General features: G+C 40.1%; 1 protein-coding gene and 2 non-coding genes across 3 annotated transcripts; all 3 read right to left on the bottom strand.

Annotated features, from left to right (window-relative positions):
- Window positions 1-793: 793 nt before the first annotated feature.
- LOC110872853 (probable rRNA-processing protein EBP2 homolog) lies at window positions 794-2,947 on the bottom strand. Its single transcript, XM_022121736.2, has 2 exons — window positions 2,840-2,947; window positions 794-1,917 (listed from the first exon to the last, which is right to left on the bottom strand). The coding sequence occupies exon 2, from the start codon at window positions 1,907-1,909 to the stop codon at window positions 989-991; it is 921 nt and encodes a 306-aa protein (XP_021977428.1). The 5' UTR covers window positions 1,910-1,917; window positions 2,840-2,947; the 3' UTR covers window positions 794-988.
- Window positions 2,948-11,203: 8,256 nt separating this feature from the next.
- On the bottom strand, window positions 11,204-11,310 carry LOC118481365. Its single transcript, XR_004865572.1, has one exon. It is a non-coding gene; the product is annotated as a small nucleolar RNA R71 (small nucleolar RNA).
- A 6,152-nt stretch (window positions 11,311-17,462) lies between these two features.
- Window positions 17,463-17,569, bottom strand: LOC118481364. The gene has a single exon (XR_004865571.1). It is a non-coding gene; the product is annotated as a small nucleolar RNA R71 (small nucleolar RNA).
- Window positions 17,570-20,500: the final 2,931 nt, after the last annotated feature.

The raw sequence follows: 20,500 nt of genomic DNA, 5'->3' as shown, positions 1-20,500 counted from the left end.
GCTTTTAGGTTAGGAGCTTGAAGCTTTTGGTTGAACGCTACTACTAGTAGCGTTTAGAAGGAGCTACAAGCTTTTAGGGAAAAATGACTATTTTAACCTCTAAAAATAGGATACTTTTTAATGCACCAACTTTCTAAATTTTTAGTTATGTCTATTTTGGTCATTTTATACATTTTATTAAAAGCTCCAGCTACTCTACCAAACACCAAATATATCTAAAAAGCTACAGCTACTAGCTACCAGCTTCCAGCCACCAGCTACCAGCTTACAGCTTCCAGCTACCAGCCACCAGCTACTTTTGCCAAACATACCCTAAGACCTCTAATCTGAATTGGTCAGACATTTGCCTCTAAACGGTTAAGCATTATACAGGCTCTTAATGGTTCAAACCTCTTACTGGTTTAGCACTTAATGGTTCAGACCTCTTAATGGTTCAGCACTTAACCATTCAGATGTTGCCAAACAGCCCCTAAGAGGTCTGAATTATTAAGAGCCAGTATAACGCTTAACCGTTCAGAGGCAAATGTGTAACCAATCCAGATTAGAGGTCTTAACCACTCAGACTCAGTATGATTCTTAACCATCTAGAAGCAAATGTCTGGAATATTCAGACATCTGCTTGCAAAGCAAACAGTCTAAACGATTAAGTGTTGAACTAGTAAGAGGTCTGAACCATTAAGAGCCCAATTAAGAAGTAAACAATCAGCCCCTAAGCATTTAATATTAATTACATATCTAACAAAATAAACATGAATGTATACTCCAAGGTGAATCTTTTCCCGGAACAAAGATATAGAATAACTAAAAAAACATTGCAGTAAAACAGGACTTGTAATAGGGAGATATGTCAATATTTGGAAGCTCAAAACATACATGATACTAAAACTAAAGCAACAGGAATGAAAACAAATGTTGGTTTGAAACTTAGGATATTCAATAAAAACAACAATCTGACCTGAAAGAACCAAAACTGATGATCTTACGACGATCACTTCTTTCGTTTCTTGTTCTGGAAAGAATCGCCTTTGTTAAACCCTTTAAATTCATTAGCGCTTTCAGCTGTATTCTGTTTTTTCATACCTTTCTTTCCTCCAAACCCATACTTCGAATCCCGAAACTCTCTGCTTTTCCTCTTACCACCCCCGCCTTTTCGGTCTTTCCCACCACTTTGTTTCGCTTTTCCACCAGACCGGTCCCACGGTGAGACCCCAGCCCGTTTGTTCTTCTTAGATGTATCTGACTCTTTCCCTTTTTCAAACGATAAACCCATGTCACTGTCTTTTTCACCACCCGCAAACCCGCTTTGCTGCCGCTGTTTCCTCCATTTCTTAACGGACTCTATCTCGTCTTTCTTCTGTTTGGTCCGTTCCTTTTGTTTCTCGGCTTGCACTTCTTTCGCTTTCTTCTTGTTCTCTCGGGCCTTTCTTCGTTCTTCAGCTTCTTCGATTCTTCTCTTTTCGGATAAAAGTCGGCCCTTGATTTTCTCCATGTGGGTGTCGGTTTTCACCATTTCGGCATAGTAATCATCGGGCCGGAGAAATGGGAGGCCTGTGGTTTGGAATTTGACGAAAGCTTGACGGGTGCCTTCTAATGCTTGCGTGTAGAAAGCAAGCTCACGTGCCAAGTCATCGTTGACGTCTACTTCTTGTTCTTGGTCAATATCGAGTGAAAGTTTATGCATCCAATCAACATCCTCGGGCCAACTGATGTCTCCGAGTTTATCAAGTATGGCTTCTTTGTTGTATACGGCGGTTTTTGACGGCTCTGCTAATTTTACATCCTCGTCCCCTTCCGATTCAGATTCTGAACCCGCTTCTGATTCTGTTTCGGGATCAGATTCAGATGGTTCCATATCAAGATCTTCTGGTAATGTCTCCAACAACTTGGAAGTGGGCTTTTTTATAGCCATTTAGTAATCTGTTACAATCATACAATGAGCAAGTCATTCAACAAATCTGATTTACCAAAAAAATAAACAAGAAATACATTCGCATAACATCAAAAAATTGAACAGCTTCAGAACAAATCACAAAGGCAAACAGGTCACCGAGCCTCTCGTAGTTGACAAAATAACAACTTTTACAAGTGAAAACGTAACAACTTGCGCGTTTACCACAAAATATCCGCACCTCAAACAAGTATCAGATGAGATGATAAACCAAATAGCCATTCACTAAACTATAAAACCTCAAGGAGCTAGCAGCTCTTTGACAAAATTCTGTGTCTTTGTGATTTTGTAAATTTATTCAAATAAATGGAAAATGAATAATGAGAAACCGCACGCATAGCCTTTAATATATATTTTGCAATTACTAGTTTGTTTATATATAGAACTTTAAAAGTAATATAAATACTAATTAAACTACCCATAAAACAGCATTTTTCGGGTTTTATAAAACTAATACATGTTAGAATTAACCTCAAGTACAGTATCTATATGAACAAACAATCTTGAGAAATTGGTATTTGCAATCAGACAAACAATCCTGAGATTGTAAGTGGAAACAATCAAACTTATTCATCTTTATTTAATTTAATGAGTCATTCTACAAAATTAAACACCCAGAGAAATCACAGCAAAACCCTAAAAACAAAACACATAAGCAAAACCGAAAAAGCATAGCAACAACAAATAAAAATCTAAATGGAGATCAGCAGTGAATAGCAGATTAACAATATTAATTTATACCGGATTGATAATCCATATAAATTCACAAAACGATGAAGCTTTAAACTCTAAAAGCTCCAGATAATAAACGCAACAGCAACACTTAAAATAAAAGAATGCTTATTAGAAGATTTCATACACGAATCAACGAAAACATAGTAAATAGCTCACCTTGACAGAGGCGTATGAAGAACCCTAAACCCTTGTTCAAATGTATCAGTGATTGCTTTCTCTGTTTCGTATATAGGCCCATATTTTTTCATAAAACCCTTTAAAAACTCAGTTGGGTCTCATGACTTGGCCCAGCTTAAACTTATTCATAAACCCATTAAAAGTGATTTAAATTAGCCCTTGAATAAATTACTTTTTTTTTAAAAGTTTTTTTAGTGGTTTAATTATTTGAGTTCAAAATAAAAAAGTTTAACGCTCTGAGTCTCTGACCGTTTATTTTATAATGTTTTGAGTTCATGTGTTGTGGTGGTTTTAACAATTTGAGTCTAATATCAAAAGTACAAGTGTTAAAAAAAATTGACTCAAAACGTTATAAAATGAGCGGTCAGGGACTCAGGGCGTTAAATTTTTTTGATTTTGGATTCAAGTGGTTAATACTACTAAAAACAGGGACTCAAAAAGTAGTTTACTCTTAGCCCTTAAATCAAAAAAATTCTCGTCGAGACAACAAGGCATTTCGAGTGGTTTTATTTAGGGGTTGTTTTCCAACTTCTGAATGGTTAAGTGTTGACCAGTAAGAGGTTTGAATCATTAGGTGCTGAACCAGTAAGAGGTCTGAACCATTAAGAGCCAATATAATGTTTAACCGTTTAGAGGCAAATGTCTGAACAATTCAGATTACAGGTCTTAACCATTCAGACTCGGTATAATGCTTAACCATTCAAAGGCAAATGTCTGAACCATTCAGACATCTGCTCGCAAAACAAACAGTCTGAACCATTAAGAGCCCTACTAAAAGCTAAACAAACAGCCCATTAGTTATGCTTTTAATTATTGATTATTGAACTATTGCAAGGGGTTGTTTGTTTACCTTTTAATGAGACTCTTAATGGTTCAGACCTCTTACTTGTTCAACACTTAATGGTTCAGACTGTTTGTTTCATGAGCATATGTCTGAATGGTTCAGACATTTGCCTTTGAATGGTTAAGCATTATGCTGAGTCTGAATGATTATGACTTCTAATCTGAACTGATCAGATATTTGCCTCTGAACGGTTAAGCATTATACCGGTTTTTAATGGTTCAACATTTAACCATTAAGAAATTGTCAAACAGCTCCGAAGCCAACAATGTCATTGTTGTAATCATTAACGTGTGACAACTAACGATAAAGTTTTTGAACGTAAAAAAATATATAAATTATTCTATACCTATAGCAATATGAATTGTCAACAGTACTTCAATAAAGTTAAATTTTTTTATACTAGTTTAGTTATTTTTGTTATATTTATTATTTATTTAGTTTATTTTTATTAGTTTTGTTGTTTTTTTATTTATTATTTATTCACGTTATTATAATTAAAGTTAACTGTTAACTTTAGACATGTTTACATGATCTATATTAACCCTTCAATATCATAGGTAACAAATTTTATTATTTTTTTCTTTTACCTTGTTATAGTTAAAGCTAACGTTTAATTCTAGATTTGTTTACTTAACGGTATTGGTTGCTTATTGATAGAATGGTAAACTCCCATGATTCTCATTAATTCAATAATCTATATATAATACAATAGGCTAAAATAATCATAATATCTTTACAACTCTATAAGTCGGTAGTCTATTACACCCCGCAGTCGAAGCGAGAGGAGCCCGAATGCTGAGACTGTATCTGAAATCATCAAACATAACTCAATGGAGACCTTTGGTGAAGATATCTGCTATCTGGTAGCGTGAAGGGATGTGAAGAACACAAACAATACCATGTTGCACCAAATCACGAACAAAATGAATGTCCAGTTCAATGTGTTTGGTACATTGATATTGAACCGGATTACCAGAGAGATACACAGCACTGATATTATCACAATAGACGATGCTAGCTTTTGGTAATGGACGATGTAACTCGAATAGAAAGTTCCGTAACCAGCATAGCTCAGCCACTACATTCGCAATGCCCCTGTACCCGGCCTCGGCACTAGATCTAGAAACAACGGCCTAACGTTTCGATGACCAGGACAAGAGATTGAAGCCCAGATATACGCAATAACCAGATGTCGAACGACGGGTGTCAGGGTAACTGTCCCAGTCTACATCAGCGTAGGCACGAAGGTAGAAATTTGTAAATGGTCCAAACGTAAGACCATAAGAGGACGTGCCCTGAAGATAGCGAATAATGTGTTTCAATGCATTCTAGTGATCAATACGCGGGGAGTGCATGTGGATACAAACCTGCTAGACTGCATAGCTTATGTCAGGTCTAATGAATGTGAGATACTGTAGAGCCCTAGCAAGACGACGGTAGCGTGTAGGGTCATCAAAAATGAGACTTGAGTTTGCACTTAATTTAGAGTTTGTGTCAACTGGTGTAGCAACTGGTTTACATGAGTGCATACATGTCCGGTCAATGATATCCATAGCATAGCTCTGTTGGGATAGAAACATACAGTTTTGTTAACGAGTTACAGTAATGCCTAGAAAATGACTTAACGGACCAAGATCTTTCATATCAAACTCATCAGCTAATCTCTTCATGAGCATAACCCGTAACGCATCATGTGACGTGGTTAGAATTATATCATCGACATAAATAAGCAGATAGGCAATGTCACGTCCATAATGATAAATAAAAAAAAGAATTGTCACATTTGCTCTGTTGAAAACCAATGTGCAAGACAAAATCAGTAAACTGCTGGTACTAGGCCGGAGGGCCTGTTTCAAACCATATAAGGATTTCTTTAGCAAGCATACATGATCCGGATAACAACGATGACAAAAGCCCATGGGTTGATACATGTATACTGTTTATGTCACACCCCCAAAATACCACATGCGGAAACCCCCGCGAGGCGTGTGACGTACCAGAATCTAGCCACCAATCATATTTAACTCATAACATTATTTCAAATAAAACTTTCATTTATTAAAATAAGCGTTACAAAACATTGTTTACATTTCAACGGAAGCATACTACAATAATTAAGAGTTTCATAACCTAAGTGTATAAAAGCCGTTAGACGTGTCTAATGATCCCATGCAAATCGACCCATGACCACTCCAGCATCCCAGACAGCAAGTTCCAACGACATGTACCTATAAGCCTGCAAGCATGCAGAAAAGTGTATTAGACAACGCTGGTGAGTTCACAGTTTGTATGACCGTTTGTTACCAAGTATTGACTTATGTTATGTTGATAATAACTTGATACTGCAGACGGCTCCTCTTTGCCCTTCTCTAATGCTCTATCAAACATTGGTCATTCGGTAGTATGATGGGACTTAAGTGATAGAAAGTGAGTGTATTATACAACATCAACATTTACTGAAAACCGCCTCATATCCCCTACAAGGATATGGGTTTGTGAAAACTGCCTCATATCCCCTATAAGGATGTGCGTTTATGAAAACTGCCTCATATCCCCTACAAAGATATGGGTTTATGAAAATCCGTTTATCTGTTTGCTTGTTTGATTGTCCCCACCGGACGCATGCTTGTATTGAGAGAAGTGAACTCACCTTAGATTTGCTCGGTATGTTAAGTTACCCGTCCAAGTTGGTCAACCCAAACCCTACCGTAGTTACCAATGAAATCAGTTTTGTAATCAAGTAATTCACGTATTTTCACAGTTTGCATTCATCTCACAGATCATCATATCACACATAGCAAGTACTCCATCGCATACAAGTCCACATCCCATGTGCATGTCACATAATAACATTCAACAGGCAAATTGGTTACCCACACGAGTCAAGTCAAGTTCCTCTTTTCTAGTAGATATTGTTAACATGCAACACACAGTTGTTTAAACAGAACCATTCATCATCATATGCATCTTACTGTTAAACTATTATGTCCATTTACACGACGAAAGACCCTCTCGGCGAAGAACTATTCTTCGCCGAAAATGATTATGGCGAAGTGTGATTCTTCGTCGAGGACGAGTGTGACGAAGAATCATGGAGGTTCGTCAAGGAGTAGTCAACGAAGAATCAGGTCTTCGTCGATCTAGGTTCTTCGTCAGATAAGTCCTTCGTCGCACCTTCAACAGACGGTTACACTTTCTTTAATTCCGTAACAACAGTTAACAATCTTTGGCACAATTATAGGATCAATCAACCATTATTTTACACATTCAAACAACCCTATTTGTTGTTCATCATCAAAACTAATAACACCACGATACTACATCAACATACGTGCCTTACATCATATAATAACCATATATGATCAGGATTATTAATATACCGACCTAATAATCCAAATCTGATCAACACAAGATGCGACTAACCGGGTTGTTTTGTGAGCATTCAATAACGATCGTTTCTTTAGATTAGACCCAAGTGATCTCATCGATAATTCTTATGAACATACAACCCTAGATACGATCTCATGCAAGAACATAACTTAACACAACATCAAGCAACAATACCATTTTAATTTGATACAAGTAACACAAGAAGGCGCAAATAAATCAATCAATATCTCACTAACCGTGATACCGAAGTGTTTAGCTAAATCGAGATAGAAAGGCTTCGAGATTCCCTAAACTGCCGTCACACAGAGGATAGGAAGAGAGGACTTTAGGGTTTTGTGTTTACATCTACTGATTACGAGGGGGTTATACCAACAACATGACAGTTGGGCAGCGAACCACCCTAGGCCGAGGCCCTTTTCGGCGAAGGATCTCCTGACGAAGAACTATACTTCGTCAGAGGGTGTCCGGGCGAAGAATCCTAATTCTTCGTCGGCCTAAGCTTCGTCTGCATAAGTTTCGTCGACATAAGCTTCGTCGACATGGGTTTTTCATGAATCAAGTATGGTATCATGCTAGGTCTAGACATTACACCTTAAACAACGCCTACATTTACATGCAACAACCAGACATAACAATATTTTTAATCATTCAAATATCGTGCACATTATACAACGTAAGATGAACTGTGAAACCAAGATTGCGAAACAAGTGATGCATAGAATAAAGACCTTGATATCTCAGGTTGTCACATCATCACCAACTTGAAAGAAATTTCGTCCCGAAATTTGACAAGTAACCCAAAAACGGCAAGGTTTTAGATCAGGATGACTGTGGATTTTCCTCGGGTGCCACATCACCCCCAACTTGAAAGGGAATTTCGTCCCGAAATTCGCCAATGACATCAGAAGTTGATTCAACCGTTTGAACAATCGAGGATACTAGAGCTTCATCTGGTCTTTGCGTTCTCATGTAAACTCCGTTCCACGTCTTGGGTTCCAACGAACTCTCGCGATTGGAATTCGACTATGTTAACGAACCTTGACTTCCTGGTCCATGTTTTCAATAGGTTCCTCGATAACTGCAACTTGTCGTTAATCTTAGGCGCTGATAAGGGTATCACGAGTGTTTCATCGGACAAACGCTTCTATAGATTCGAGACATAAATGACATCGTGAACATTACCCAAATCGTCAGGTAACTCGAGTTTGTAGGCCATGTTACCGATTCTTCCCAGAATTTTGAATGGCGTAACGTAAATTAAGCTTGCCACGCTTCCCAAAGCGTACCACACCCTCCCAGGGTGAGTCTTTCAACATGACTCGCTCGCCTGCAGCGAACTCTCAGTGTTTCCTAAGCTTATCAGCTTTTCTGGCGGTCACGCGTTGCCGCCATACGATTTGCATTTTCATCAATCCTCTCATGAGTTTCAAGCACAAGCCCTGGGTCTGTGATTAGGCTGTCACCCACCTCAGCCCAACAAAGTGGTCGGCATTGTCGTCCATGTAATGCCTCGAATGGTGCGGCCTGAATACTAGGATGGTAGTCGTTGCAGTGAAATTCTACCAAAGGTAAATGTCTCAACTTGTACCCAAGTAAGTCACACATGCTCGCAGCATGTCTTCGAGTGTCTGGTTGGTCCGCTTATTCTGACCATCTGTCCGAAGGTGTGATAAACAGTTTTCATGTTTAGATGTGAGTCGGAAGATTTGTGCATCGCCTACCACAAATCAGACGCTATATGCGGATTACGATCCGGGATGATAGAGGTTGGCATTTCATACCGCTTTCTCCAAGAAGAGTCCGCTGGCTGCAAAGACTTGTGATGTGTGTAAAATGCAACATATAAATTACATCAAACGAGGCATAAAACTAACCCTTTTTTAGTACTAATGTTGGAAAAAGTGTGCTTTTGTCTTCCTTTTGTATTTTCAGGATTAAATGAGCGTAAATGAACAAAAGAAGCAAAAATGCAGCTAAATCTAACATAAATACAAGAAAAGGAATAAACGTGGCATGCCCGACCCCTCGACAGCATCTTCCCAAGCAAAAACAAGAGATCAGAAGGATGAACACGGCCCCGTGCCTAGCGGACACGGGGGCGTGCTCAAGTGTCTGCAGAAAAGACAAAGTTGTAGACGCTTCTATTTCCCAACACGGGGGGCGTGCCCAGCTCAACACGGCGCCCGTGGTCAACACTAAGATTCGCAGAATCCAAGGAAATCTTGATAGTACAGATACGATTCTGCACACGGGGCCATGCCCAGCGGACACGGGGGCGTGTGCAGCTAATACGGACAAACTGCAATTAATGAAGAAAGAGAAAGTGGATGGACACGGGGCCGTGTCCGGGCTTCTGTGCAGGCTATAAATAGAGGTGCTTGGTTCACTTCAAAAGCATCCCTTGGCAAACCACCTCTCTCCCACTTCACCCACACTCCACCATCATCACAACCCACGTCTACCACCATCATCCATCTTAGAGTGTGTGTAGTAGTCTCGGGATCCAAGATTGATAGTAAGAGTTCTTGACAATCAAATGCCATGTTTGCCTAAGTCTCTTACATCACTTGGTGAAGACAAGCATTTAGTGTAATACTTTTGTTTTTTAATCTTTTCGCACTTTTTAATTGATTTTGTATTAATGACTTTAATAACTAGTTTCTTATGTTGAATGTGAAACTTCCTTATCATTTGTCCGTGGTGTCTTGGCGTTATTTTACTGTCTATATAAAATAAAAGATTTACACCATTCATATCTCTACGATCTATATAGAGATATGTTGGCTACCTGGTCGAGGGTTAAGGGAATGGTTTGGTAAGATTCTTGCCTTGTTCAGTGTATAGATCATGCAAAGACCTGGGTCAAGCTTACTATGACCTCCCTCAATACCCCGAGGGTAATGTCACCTTCAAAAGAGGGGCCTACCACATTACGCATTAATAACTTAATTAATTATCTTTCAATATTCCGACCCTTTAGGAATGTATCCTTGCTGACTCAAACTACTGGGTTGAGAGTAACGTCAACTTCAAAAGAGGGGCCTACTACTATAACTAAGATAATCTCTTAAAAAGTGCAAAAGCGCTGAAATCATCAAAGGTTACACTAAACGCGAGTCGGATCCAAGTGATTCATCTTGTCTATCTGTTTTTATTTTATTTTTATTTTCAGCATTTTTAGTTTTTATTTTCATGTTTAAACCTTTTTCTAAATTTTTTATTTGATTAGACGTTGAGGATAAACCTGTATTAAAAGCTCTTGTGTCTTGGACGACCTCGGTATCTTACCAACACTATACTACGCTCACGATGGGTGCACTTGCCCATATGTATGTTTAGTGTTAGTAGAATATCGTGTTTATAAATTTAAAACTTGACTAAAGTGTTAAAAAGGGCTAAAAATATAATTAAAATTATATAACACACCGCACACATCAAGTTTTTGGCGCCGCTGCCGGGGATACAAGAATTTTAAGAAAGTTAGAAATCAACGGCCTAATCGTTTTTCTTATTTTTCTGTTTTTTTAGGATTTTTCTTAGATTTTCAGTTTCTGTAGAGCTCAGCACGGGGCCATGCCTGGTCGGACACGGGCCGTGCCCAGCATCGTTACTGGCGTATGAGCTCCAGTTCCAGCAGAGACATAAAAGAACCTCTGGACGAACCCGAACGCTTTCTAAGAAAAAGACTTAAAGCTAAAAACCAAAAGAAGGTTTCGGGGGACCCACTTCCAATGGCGGATCAGCGTACCCTCATGGATTACCTACGACCCACAGTAGGTAATCTTGGTGCCGCTATCAATGCACCGAATGTCGATGCCAACAATTTCGAACTTCGGCCGCATTTGATCCAAATGCTCCAAAACTCCGTAACTTTCCACGGGCTTGCAGACGAAGATCCCCGTTTACATATTACCAACTTTTTGGAAATATGTGATATCTTTCGGATCAACGGAGCATCAAACGATGCCATCCACCTCCGAATGTTTCCATTTTCACTAAAAGACCGAGCTAAGGCTTTGCTTAACACCCTCCCAGTTGGTTCGGTAAACACCTGGGATGAACTAGCCCAAAAGTTTCTGTATAAGTATTTCCCTCCTTCTAAAACGTCTAAATTAATGACTGAAATTAATACATACTCACAAGAAGATGGGGAATCCTTATATGAAACTTGGGAAAGGTTCGAGGAGCTACTAAGAAAGTGTCCTCATCATGGTCTTGCGGTATGGCAACAAGTATCCACTTTCTATAATGGGTTGTTGCCACACACGAGACAAACACTTGACTCTAGCTCCGGGGGACTTCTAGGTAATCGCCGCCCAAATGAAATTTATAATCAAATTGAGGAAATTGCTCAAAACAATTTTCAGTGGCACACTCCCCGAGGCACTAAATCTATTGCCCCGGGCGCCCATAAGGTTGATGAAAGCACTCCTTTACAAGCCCAAATCGAGGCCCTTTCTTCGAAAATCAAAAAGTTAGAAATGGCAAAAACGGCCTCGGTTATGGCTTGTGAAGGGTGTGGTGGGCCACATGAAAATTGGAGTTGTATGAAAGAAATGGATAATCAACCAGAAACGGTAAACTACATTGATAATAAACCTAGGCCGTCAGGTCCCCCGATAGGTACCTACAACCAAGGCTGGCGTAACCACCCTAACCTTGGTTGGAGAGAACCTGGCAATAGTATACTATTTATGTCACACCCCCAAAATACCACATGCGGAAACCCCCGCGAGGCGTGTGACGTACCAGAATCTAGCCACCAATCATATTTAACTGATAACATTATTTCAAATAAAACTTTCATTTATTAAAATAAGCGTTACAAAACATTGTTTACATTTCAACGGAAGCATACTACAATAATTAAGAGTTTCATAACCTAAGTGTATAAAAGCCATTAGACGTGTCTAATGATCCCATGCAAATCGACCCATGACCACTCCAGCATCCCAGACAGCAAGTTCCAACGACATGTACCTATAAGCCTGCAAGCATGCAGAAAAGTGTATTAGACAACGCTGGTGAGTTCACAGTTTGTATGACCGTTTGTTACCAAGTATTGACTTATGTTATGTTGATAATAACTTGATACTGCAGACGGCTCCTCTTTGCCCTTCTCTAATGCTCTATCAAACATTGGTCATTCGGTAGTATGATGGGACTTAAGTGATAGAAAGTGAGTGTATTATACAACATCAACATTTACTGAAAACCGCCTCATATCCCCTACAAGGATATGGGTTTGTGAAAACTGCCTCATATCCCCTATAAGGATGTGCGTTTATGAAAACTGCCTCATATCCCCTACAAAGATATGGGTTTATGAAAATCCGTTTATCTGTTTGCTTGTTTGATTGTCCCCACCGGACGCATGCTTGTATTGAGAGAAGTGAACTCACCTTAGATTTGCTCGGTATGTTAAGTTACCCGTCCAAGTTGGTCAACCCAAACCCTACCGTAGTTACCAATGAAATCAGTTTTGTAATCAAGTAATTCACGTATTTTCACAGTTTGCATTCATCTCACAGATCATCATATCACACATAGCAAGTACTCCATCGCATACAAGTCCACATCCCATGTGCATGTCACATAATAACATTCAATAGGCAAATTGGTTACCCACACGAGTCAAGTCAAGTTCCTCTTTTCTAGTAGATATTGTTAACATGCAACACACACAGTTGTTTAAACAGAACCATTCATCATCATATGCATCTTACTGTTAAACTATTATGTCCATTTACACGACGAAAGACCCTCTCGGCGAAGAACTATTCTTCGCCGAAAATGATTATGGCGAAGTGTGATTCTTCGTCGAGGACGAGTGTGACGAAGAATCATGGAGGTTCGTCAAGGAGTAGTCAACGAAGAATCAGGTCTTCGTCGATCTAGGTTCTTCGTCAGATAAGTCCTTCGTCGCACCTTCAACAGACGGTTACACTTTCTTTAATTCCGTAACAACAGTTAACAATCTTTGGCACAATTATAGGATCAATCAACCATTATTTTACACATTCAAACAACCCTATTTGTTGTTCATCATCAAAACTAATAACACCACGATACTACATCAACATACGTGCCTTACATCATATAATAACCATATATGATCAGGATTATTAATATACCGACCCAATAATCCAAATCTGATCAACACAAGATGCGACTAACCGGATTGTTTTGTGAGCATTCAATAACGATCGTTTCTTTAGATTAGACCCAAGTGATCTCATCGATAATTCTTATGAACATACAACCCTAGATACGATCTCATGCAAGAACATAACTTAACACAACATCAAGCAACAATACCATTTTAATTTCATACAAGTAACACAAGAAGGCGCAAATAAATCAATCAATATCTCACTAACCGTGAGACCGAAGTGTTTAGCTAAATCGAGATAGAAAGGCTTCGAGATTCCCTAAACTGCCGTCGCACAGAGGATAGGAAGAGAGGACTTTAGGGTTTTGTGTTTACATCTACTGATTACGAGGGGGTTATACCAACAACATGACAGTTGGGCAGCGAACCACCCTAGGCCGAGGCCCTTTTCGGCGAAGGATCTCCTGACGAAGAACTATACTTCGTCAGAGGGTGTCCGGGCGAAGAATCCTAATTCTTCGTCGGCCTAAGCTTCGTCTGCATAAGTTTCGTCGACATAAGCTTCGTCGACATGGGTTTTTCATGAATCAAGTATGGTATCATGCTAGGTCTAGACATTACACCTTAAACAACGCCTACATTTACATGCAACAACCAGACATAACAATATTTTAATCATTCAAATATCGTGCACATTATACAACGTAAGATGAACTGTGAAACCAAGATTGCGAAACAAGTGATGCATAGAATAAAGACCTTGATATCTCAGGTTGTCACATCATCACCAACTTGAAAGAAATTTCGTCCCGAAATTTGACAAGTAACCCAAAAACGGCAAGGTTTTAGATCAGGATGACTGTGGATTTTCCTCGGGTGCCACATCACCCCCAACTTGAAAGGGAATTTCGTCCCGAAATTCGCCAATGACATCAGAAGTTGATTCAACCGTTTGAACAATCGAGGATACTAGAGCTTCATCTGGTCTTTGCGTTCTCATGTAAACTCCGTTCCACGTCTTGGGTTCCAACGAACTCTCGCGATTGGAATTCGACTATGTTAACGAACCTTGACTTCCTGGTCCATGTTTTCAATAGGTTCCTCGATAACTGCAACTTGTCGTTAATCTTAGGCGCTGATAAGGGTATCACGAGTGTTTCATCGGACAAACGCTTCTATAGATTCGAGACATAAATGACATCGTGAACATTACCCAAATCGTCAGGTAACTCGAGTTTGTAGGCCATGTTACCGATTCTTCCCAGAATTTTGAATGGCGTAACGTAAATTAAGCTTGCCACGCTTCCCAAAGCGTACCACACCCTCCCAGGGTGAGTCTTTCAACATGACTCGCTCGCCTGCAGCGAACTCTCAGTGTTTCCTAAGCTTATCAGCTTTTCTGGCGGTCACGCGTTGCCGCCATACGATTTGCATTTTCATCAATCCTCTCATGAGTTTCAAGCACAAGCCCTGGGTCTGTGATTAGGCTGTCACCCACCTCAGCCCAACAAAGTGGTCGGCATTGTCGTCCATGTAATGCCTCGAATGGTGCGGCCTGAATACTAGGATGGTAGTCGTTGCAGTGAAATTCTACCAAAGGTAAATGTCTTAACTTGTACCCAAGTAAGTCACACATGCTCGCAGCATGTCTTCGAGTGTCTGGTTGGTCCGCTTATTCTGACCATCTGTCCGAAGGTGTGATAAACAGTTTTCATGTTTAGATGTGAGTCGGAAGATTTGTGCATCGCCTACCACAAATCAGACGCTATATGCGGATTACGATCCGGGATGATAGAGGTTGGCATTTCATACCGCTTTCTCCAAGAAGAGTCCGCTGGCTGCAAAGACTTGTGATGTGTGTAAAATGCAACATATAAATTACATCAAACGAGGCATAAAACTAACCCTTTTTTAGTACTAATGTTGGAAAAAGTGTGCTTTTGTCTTCCTTTTGTATTTTCAGGATTAAATGAGCGTAAATGAACAAAAGAAGCAAAAATGCAGCTAAATCTAACATAAATACAAGAAAAGGAATAAACGTGGCATGCCCGACCCCTCGACAGCATCTTCCCAAGCAAAAACAAGAGATCAGAAGGATGAACACGGCCCCGTGCCTAGCGGACACGGGGGCGTGCTCAAGTGTCTGCAGAAAAGACAAAGTTGTAGACGCTTCTATTTCCCAACACGGGGGGCGTGCCCAGCTCAACACGGCGCCCGTGGTCAACACTAAGATTCGCAGAATCCAAGGAAATCTTGATAGTACAGATACGATTCTGCACACGGGGCCATGCCCAGCGGACACGGGGGCGTGTGCAGCTAATACGGACAAACTGCAATTAATGAAGAAAGAGAAAGTGGATGGACACGGGGCCGTGTCCGGGCTTCTGTGCAGGCTATAAATAGAGGTGCTTGGTTCACTTCAAAAGCATCCCTTGGCAAACCACCTCTCTCCCACTTCACCCACACTCCACCATCATCACAACCCACGTCTACCACCATCATCCATCTTAGAGTGTGTGTAGTAGTCTCGGGATCCAAGATTGATAGTAAGAGTTCTTGACAATCAAATGCCATGTTTGCCTAAGTCTCTTACATCACTTGGTGAAGACAAGCATTTAGTGTAATACTTTTGTTTTTTAATCTTTTCGCACTTTTTAATTGATTTTGTATTAATGACTTTAATAACTAGTTTCTTATGTTGAATGTGAAACTTCCTTATCATTTGTCCGTGGTGTCTTGGCGTTATTTTACTGTCTATATAAAATAAAAGATTTACACCATTCATATCTCTACGATCTATATAGAGATATGTTGGCTACCTGGTCGAGGGTTAAGGGAATGGTTTGGTAAGATTCTTGCCTTGTTCAGTGTATAGATCATGCAAAGACCTGGGTCAAGCTTACTATGACCTCCCTCAATACCCACTGGTATTGGATGGCGGGGGTGCGAATGGCTTGATCCCCTCATATGTAAACTACTATTAATACATTAACCCGACTACTTGGGATTGTATCCGTGCTGACTCAAACCACTTAGCCGAGGGTAACGTCACCTTCAAAAGAGGGGCCTACCACATTACGCATTAATAACTTAATTAATTATCTTTCAATATTCCGACCCTTTAGGAATGTATCCTTGCTGACTCAAACTACTGGGTTGAGAGTAACGTCAACTTCAAAAGAGGGGCCTACTACTATAACTAAGATAATCTCTTAAAAAGTGCAAAAGTGCGGAAATCATCAAAGGTTACACTAAACGCGAGACGGATCCAAGTGATTCATCTTGTCTATCTGTTTTTATTTTATTTTTATTTTCAGCATTTTTAGTTTTTATTTTCATGTTTAAACCTTTTTCTAAATTTTTTATTTGATTAGACGTTGAGGATAAACCTGTATTAAAAGCTCTTGTGTCTTGGACGACCTCGGTATCTTACCAACACTATACTACGCTCACGATGGGTGCACTTGCCCATATGTATGTTTAGTGTTAGTAGAATATCGTGTTTTATAAATTTAAAACTTGACTAAAGTGTTAAAAAGGGCTAAAAATATAATTAAAATTATATAACACACCGCACACATCAAGTTTTTGGCGCCGCTGCCGGGGATACAAGAATTTTAAGAAAGTTAGAAATCAACGGCCTAATCGTTTTTCTTATTTTTCTTTTTTTTTTAGGATTTTTCTTAGATTTTCAGTTTCTGTAGAGCTCAGCACGGGGCCATGCCTGGTCGGACACGGGCCGTGCCCAGCATCGTTACTGGCGTATGAGCTCCAGTTCCAGCAGAGACATAAAAGAACCTCTGGACGAACCCGAACGCTTTCTAAGAAAAAGACTTAAAGCTAAAAACCAAAAGAAGGTTTCGGGGGACCCACTTCCAATGGCGGATCAGCGTACCCTCATGGATTACCTACGACCCACAGTAGGTAATCTTGGTGCCGCTATCAATGCACCGAATGTCGATGCCAACAATTTCGAACTTCGGCCGCATTTGATCCAAATGCTCCAAAACTCCGTAACTTTCCACGGGCTTGCAGACGAAGATCCCCGTTTACATATTACCAACTTTTTGGAAATATGTGATATCTTTCGGATCAACGGAGCATCAAACGATGCCATCCACCTCCGAATGTTTCCATTTTCACTAAAAGACCGAGCTAAGGCTTTGCTTAACACCCTCCCAGTTGGTTCGGTAAACACCTGGGATGAACTAGCCCAAAAGTTTCTGTATAAGTATTTCCCTCCTTCTAAAACGTCTAAATTAATGACTGAAATTAATACATACTCACAAGAAGATGGGGAATCCTTATATGAAACTTGGGAAAGGTTCGAGGAGCTACTAAGAAAGTGTCCTCATCATGGTCTTGCGGTAGGGCAACAAGTATCCACTTTCTATAATGGGTTGTTGCCACACACGAGACAAACACTTGACTCTAGCTCCGGGGGACTTCTAGGTAATCGCCGCCCAAATGAAATTTATAATCAAATTGAGGAAATTGCTCAAAACAATTTTCAGTGGCACACTCCCCGAGGCACTAAATCTATTGCCCCGGGCGCCCATAAGGTTGATGAAAGCACTCCTTTACAAGCCCAAATCGAGGCCCTTTCTTCGAAAATCAAAAAGTTAGAAATGGCAAAAACGGCCTCGGTTATGGCTTGTGAAGGGTGTGGTGGGCCACATGAAAATTGGAGTTGTATGAAAGAAATGGATAATCAACCAGAAACGGTAAACTACATTGATAATAAACCTAGGCCGTCAGGTCCCCCGATAGGTACCTACAACCAAGGCTGGCGTAACCACCCTAACCTTGGTTGGAGAGAACCTGGCAATAGTAGTAACCAACAAAACCAAAACCCAAGAACAAACTTTCAACAACCACGAAATGAGTCACAAAATTTCTCTCAACAACAACAAGGGGGATGAGAGAGGCTTGAGGACACCGACTCACGCCTCATCTCTGACACCAATAAGAAAAACTCGGATCGATTTCAACAAATAGAATCGAATTTCAGAAATCAACAAGCTAGTATTCAAAACATTGAAAAACAATTAAATCAACTAGCTCAAAATTTCTCCAAGAGACCACAAGGTGCATTACCCAGTAATACCAAAACCAACCCGAAGGCGCAAGTACATCTCATCACATTGAGAAACCGTACCGCAGGTCCTGAGGAGGCTCCGATACCTCCAACCAAAAAGAGCTCGTCTAACCAAACCGCAACCTCACCAACGCCCCAAAAAGAGACGACTCCTCCCCCAAATCAAGAGCCTACCAAGAATCCTCCGGTACCGTACCCCGGTCGGTTACTTTCCCAAAAGACCGATGAGCAATTCACAAAATTTATAAATTTACTAAAACAATTGCATGTCAATGTTCCATTTGTAGAAGTCCTAACCCAAATGCCTAAGTATTCAAAATTCATGAGAGACTTTCTCACTCACAAAAGGAACATTGAATCGTTGCAATTAGTTAATTTAAGCGAAGAATGCTCCACCTTACTACTCAACAATCTCCCACAAAAGAAGATCGACCCCGGAAGCTTCACCATCCCTTGTTCGATTGGGGAATCACCCATACGCAATGCACTAGCCGATCTCGGGGCTAGTATCAACCTCTTGCCCGCATCAATGTTCCACCGACTCGGACTAGGGAAAACAAGCCCTACGAAATGAGCATACAACTCGCCGATAGGTCCATTAAATATCCACAAGGTGTCGCCGAAAATCTATTGGTAAAAGTCGGAGACTTTGTCTTCTCGGCCGACTTTGTCATACTATATATGGAAGAAGATACCCAAGTGCCACTCATCTTAGGAAGACCATTCCTGGCCACGGCTCACGCAATGATGGACATGAATGGTGGGACACTAACATTGAGGTTGGGGACAAGGAGATGAAGTTCGGGGTTGGGAAAAGAGTAGAAGATGACGACCCGGTCAACTACATGAAAGTCATAGACTCAAGTTTGGATGATACTGATATATGTTTCCGATGTATAATGTTTTTGCATGTTAAGTCTCATTTTTTATCATTAAATGCATGTAAAAACAAGTTACTTTGTCAAGTTTATTTGTGCAAGTTTTAGATGATGATTGGAGGCATTTTGGATTGATATAGCATCATGGAACGAAGCGGAAACATGCGGGACAAGAATGGGAAGCAAAAGAGGCAAAGCAAGGTTTAGGTGCCGTAAAATCCGCTCCGGGCTGTATTTTCCGGCCCTCCCTGGCGTTAATTGGGAACCTATCCAGTACTTGGAGCGGAAAATGAAGTGGGCAGAGCGGAAATTCCTCCCTACGCCAGAAATTACGGCCTATTACGGTTCTATGATGGTTTTTCACATTTTTGGACGATTCTAAAGGGAAGAGGTCGTATTTTTTCATCATTCTTCACCATTGGAGGCTAGGAGACCTCAAGGGACAAGGAATACTCATTCACAAAGTGTTCTAACATCAAGATTGCTCCAATTGCTACCGAAATCTCAACATTTCATCATCAAGAATGATCATGTGTGGCTAAAACCCTTGTGATCACAACCAAGGGCTAGGGTTTGTATGCCATTTAGTTCAATTTGAGTTGTTTATCCATGTTGGACATGAATTCATGGTGTTTGTTAGAGATCTACGACATTTGCTAAGTTTTTATGTGTTATTTCATGTGTTGATTGTTCTTAGACGTTGTTTTCTTGAATCACTTCATGTATTTTGAGTTAATTGGTGTTTAATCATTGAATGTCAAGATATATGATTGAAGGTTATGTTAACATGTTTATAATTGATGGTGATTATTTTGTGATAGCCTAATTACATCGGTATTCAATCATTGTAAACTTAGATACACAAGTATAGGTCTTTCAATACTCAATTCACATATGATGTCACAAGATTATGCCTATATAATCTACCAAACCAGATTCACAAACTTAAATTACTAATTGTGCTATCAAACTTGATACTTGGTTGTGCTCATTGTTACTTTATTGAATTTACAATTGTAGTTAATTCTAATTTCTCAAATCAAAACACAAATCCAGTTTTAAGTTTTTACCATGTTTTGCAATCGATTGAGATCTTACACCAACCACTAACTCTTTGTGGTTCGACACCCTATTTGCCACTACTAATTTAGGGTACTTAGGAGCATATAATCTTCTTATCTTTGATCGGTACTTCGACGTTGATCAGATGCTCTCCGACGGTGCAACATGGGATGCAAACCATCCCACCTGGGTAACATATGACTGGCTTTGGGTCTAGCCAAGGACCCTTATAAACGTGGCGCACCACGGAGGCGTT

Source organism: Helianthus annuus, chromosome 8, assembly GCF_002127325.2.
Source record: "Helianthus annuus cultivar XRQ/B chromosome 8, HanXRQr2.0-SUNRISE, whole genome shotgun sequence".
Taxonomy (NCBI): Eukaryota; Viridiplantae; Streptophyta; class Magnoliopsida; order Asterales; family Asteraceae; genus Helianthus; species Helianthus annuus.
Note: the sequence above shows the minus strand (reverse complement) of the source record. Positions and strands in the feature narration are given on the sequence as shown.

What these genes read in the sequence shown, in the direction of transcription:
- LOC110872853 (XM_022121736.2), bottom strand. Translation starts at nt 1,909, where the DNA reads ATGGCTATAAAAAAGCCCACTTCCAAGTTGTTGGAGACATTACCAGAA.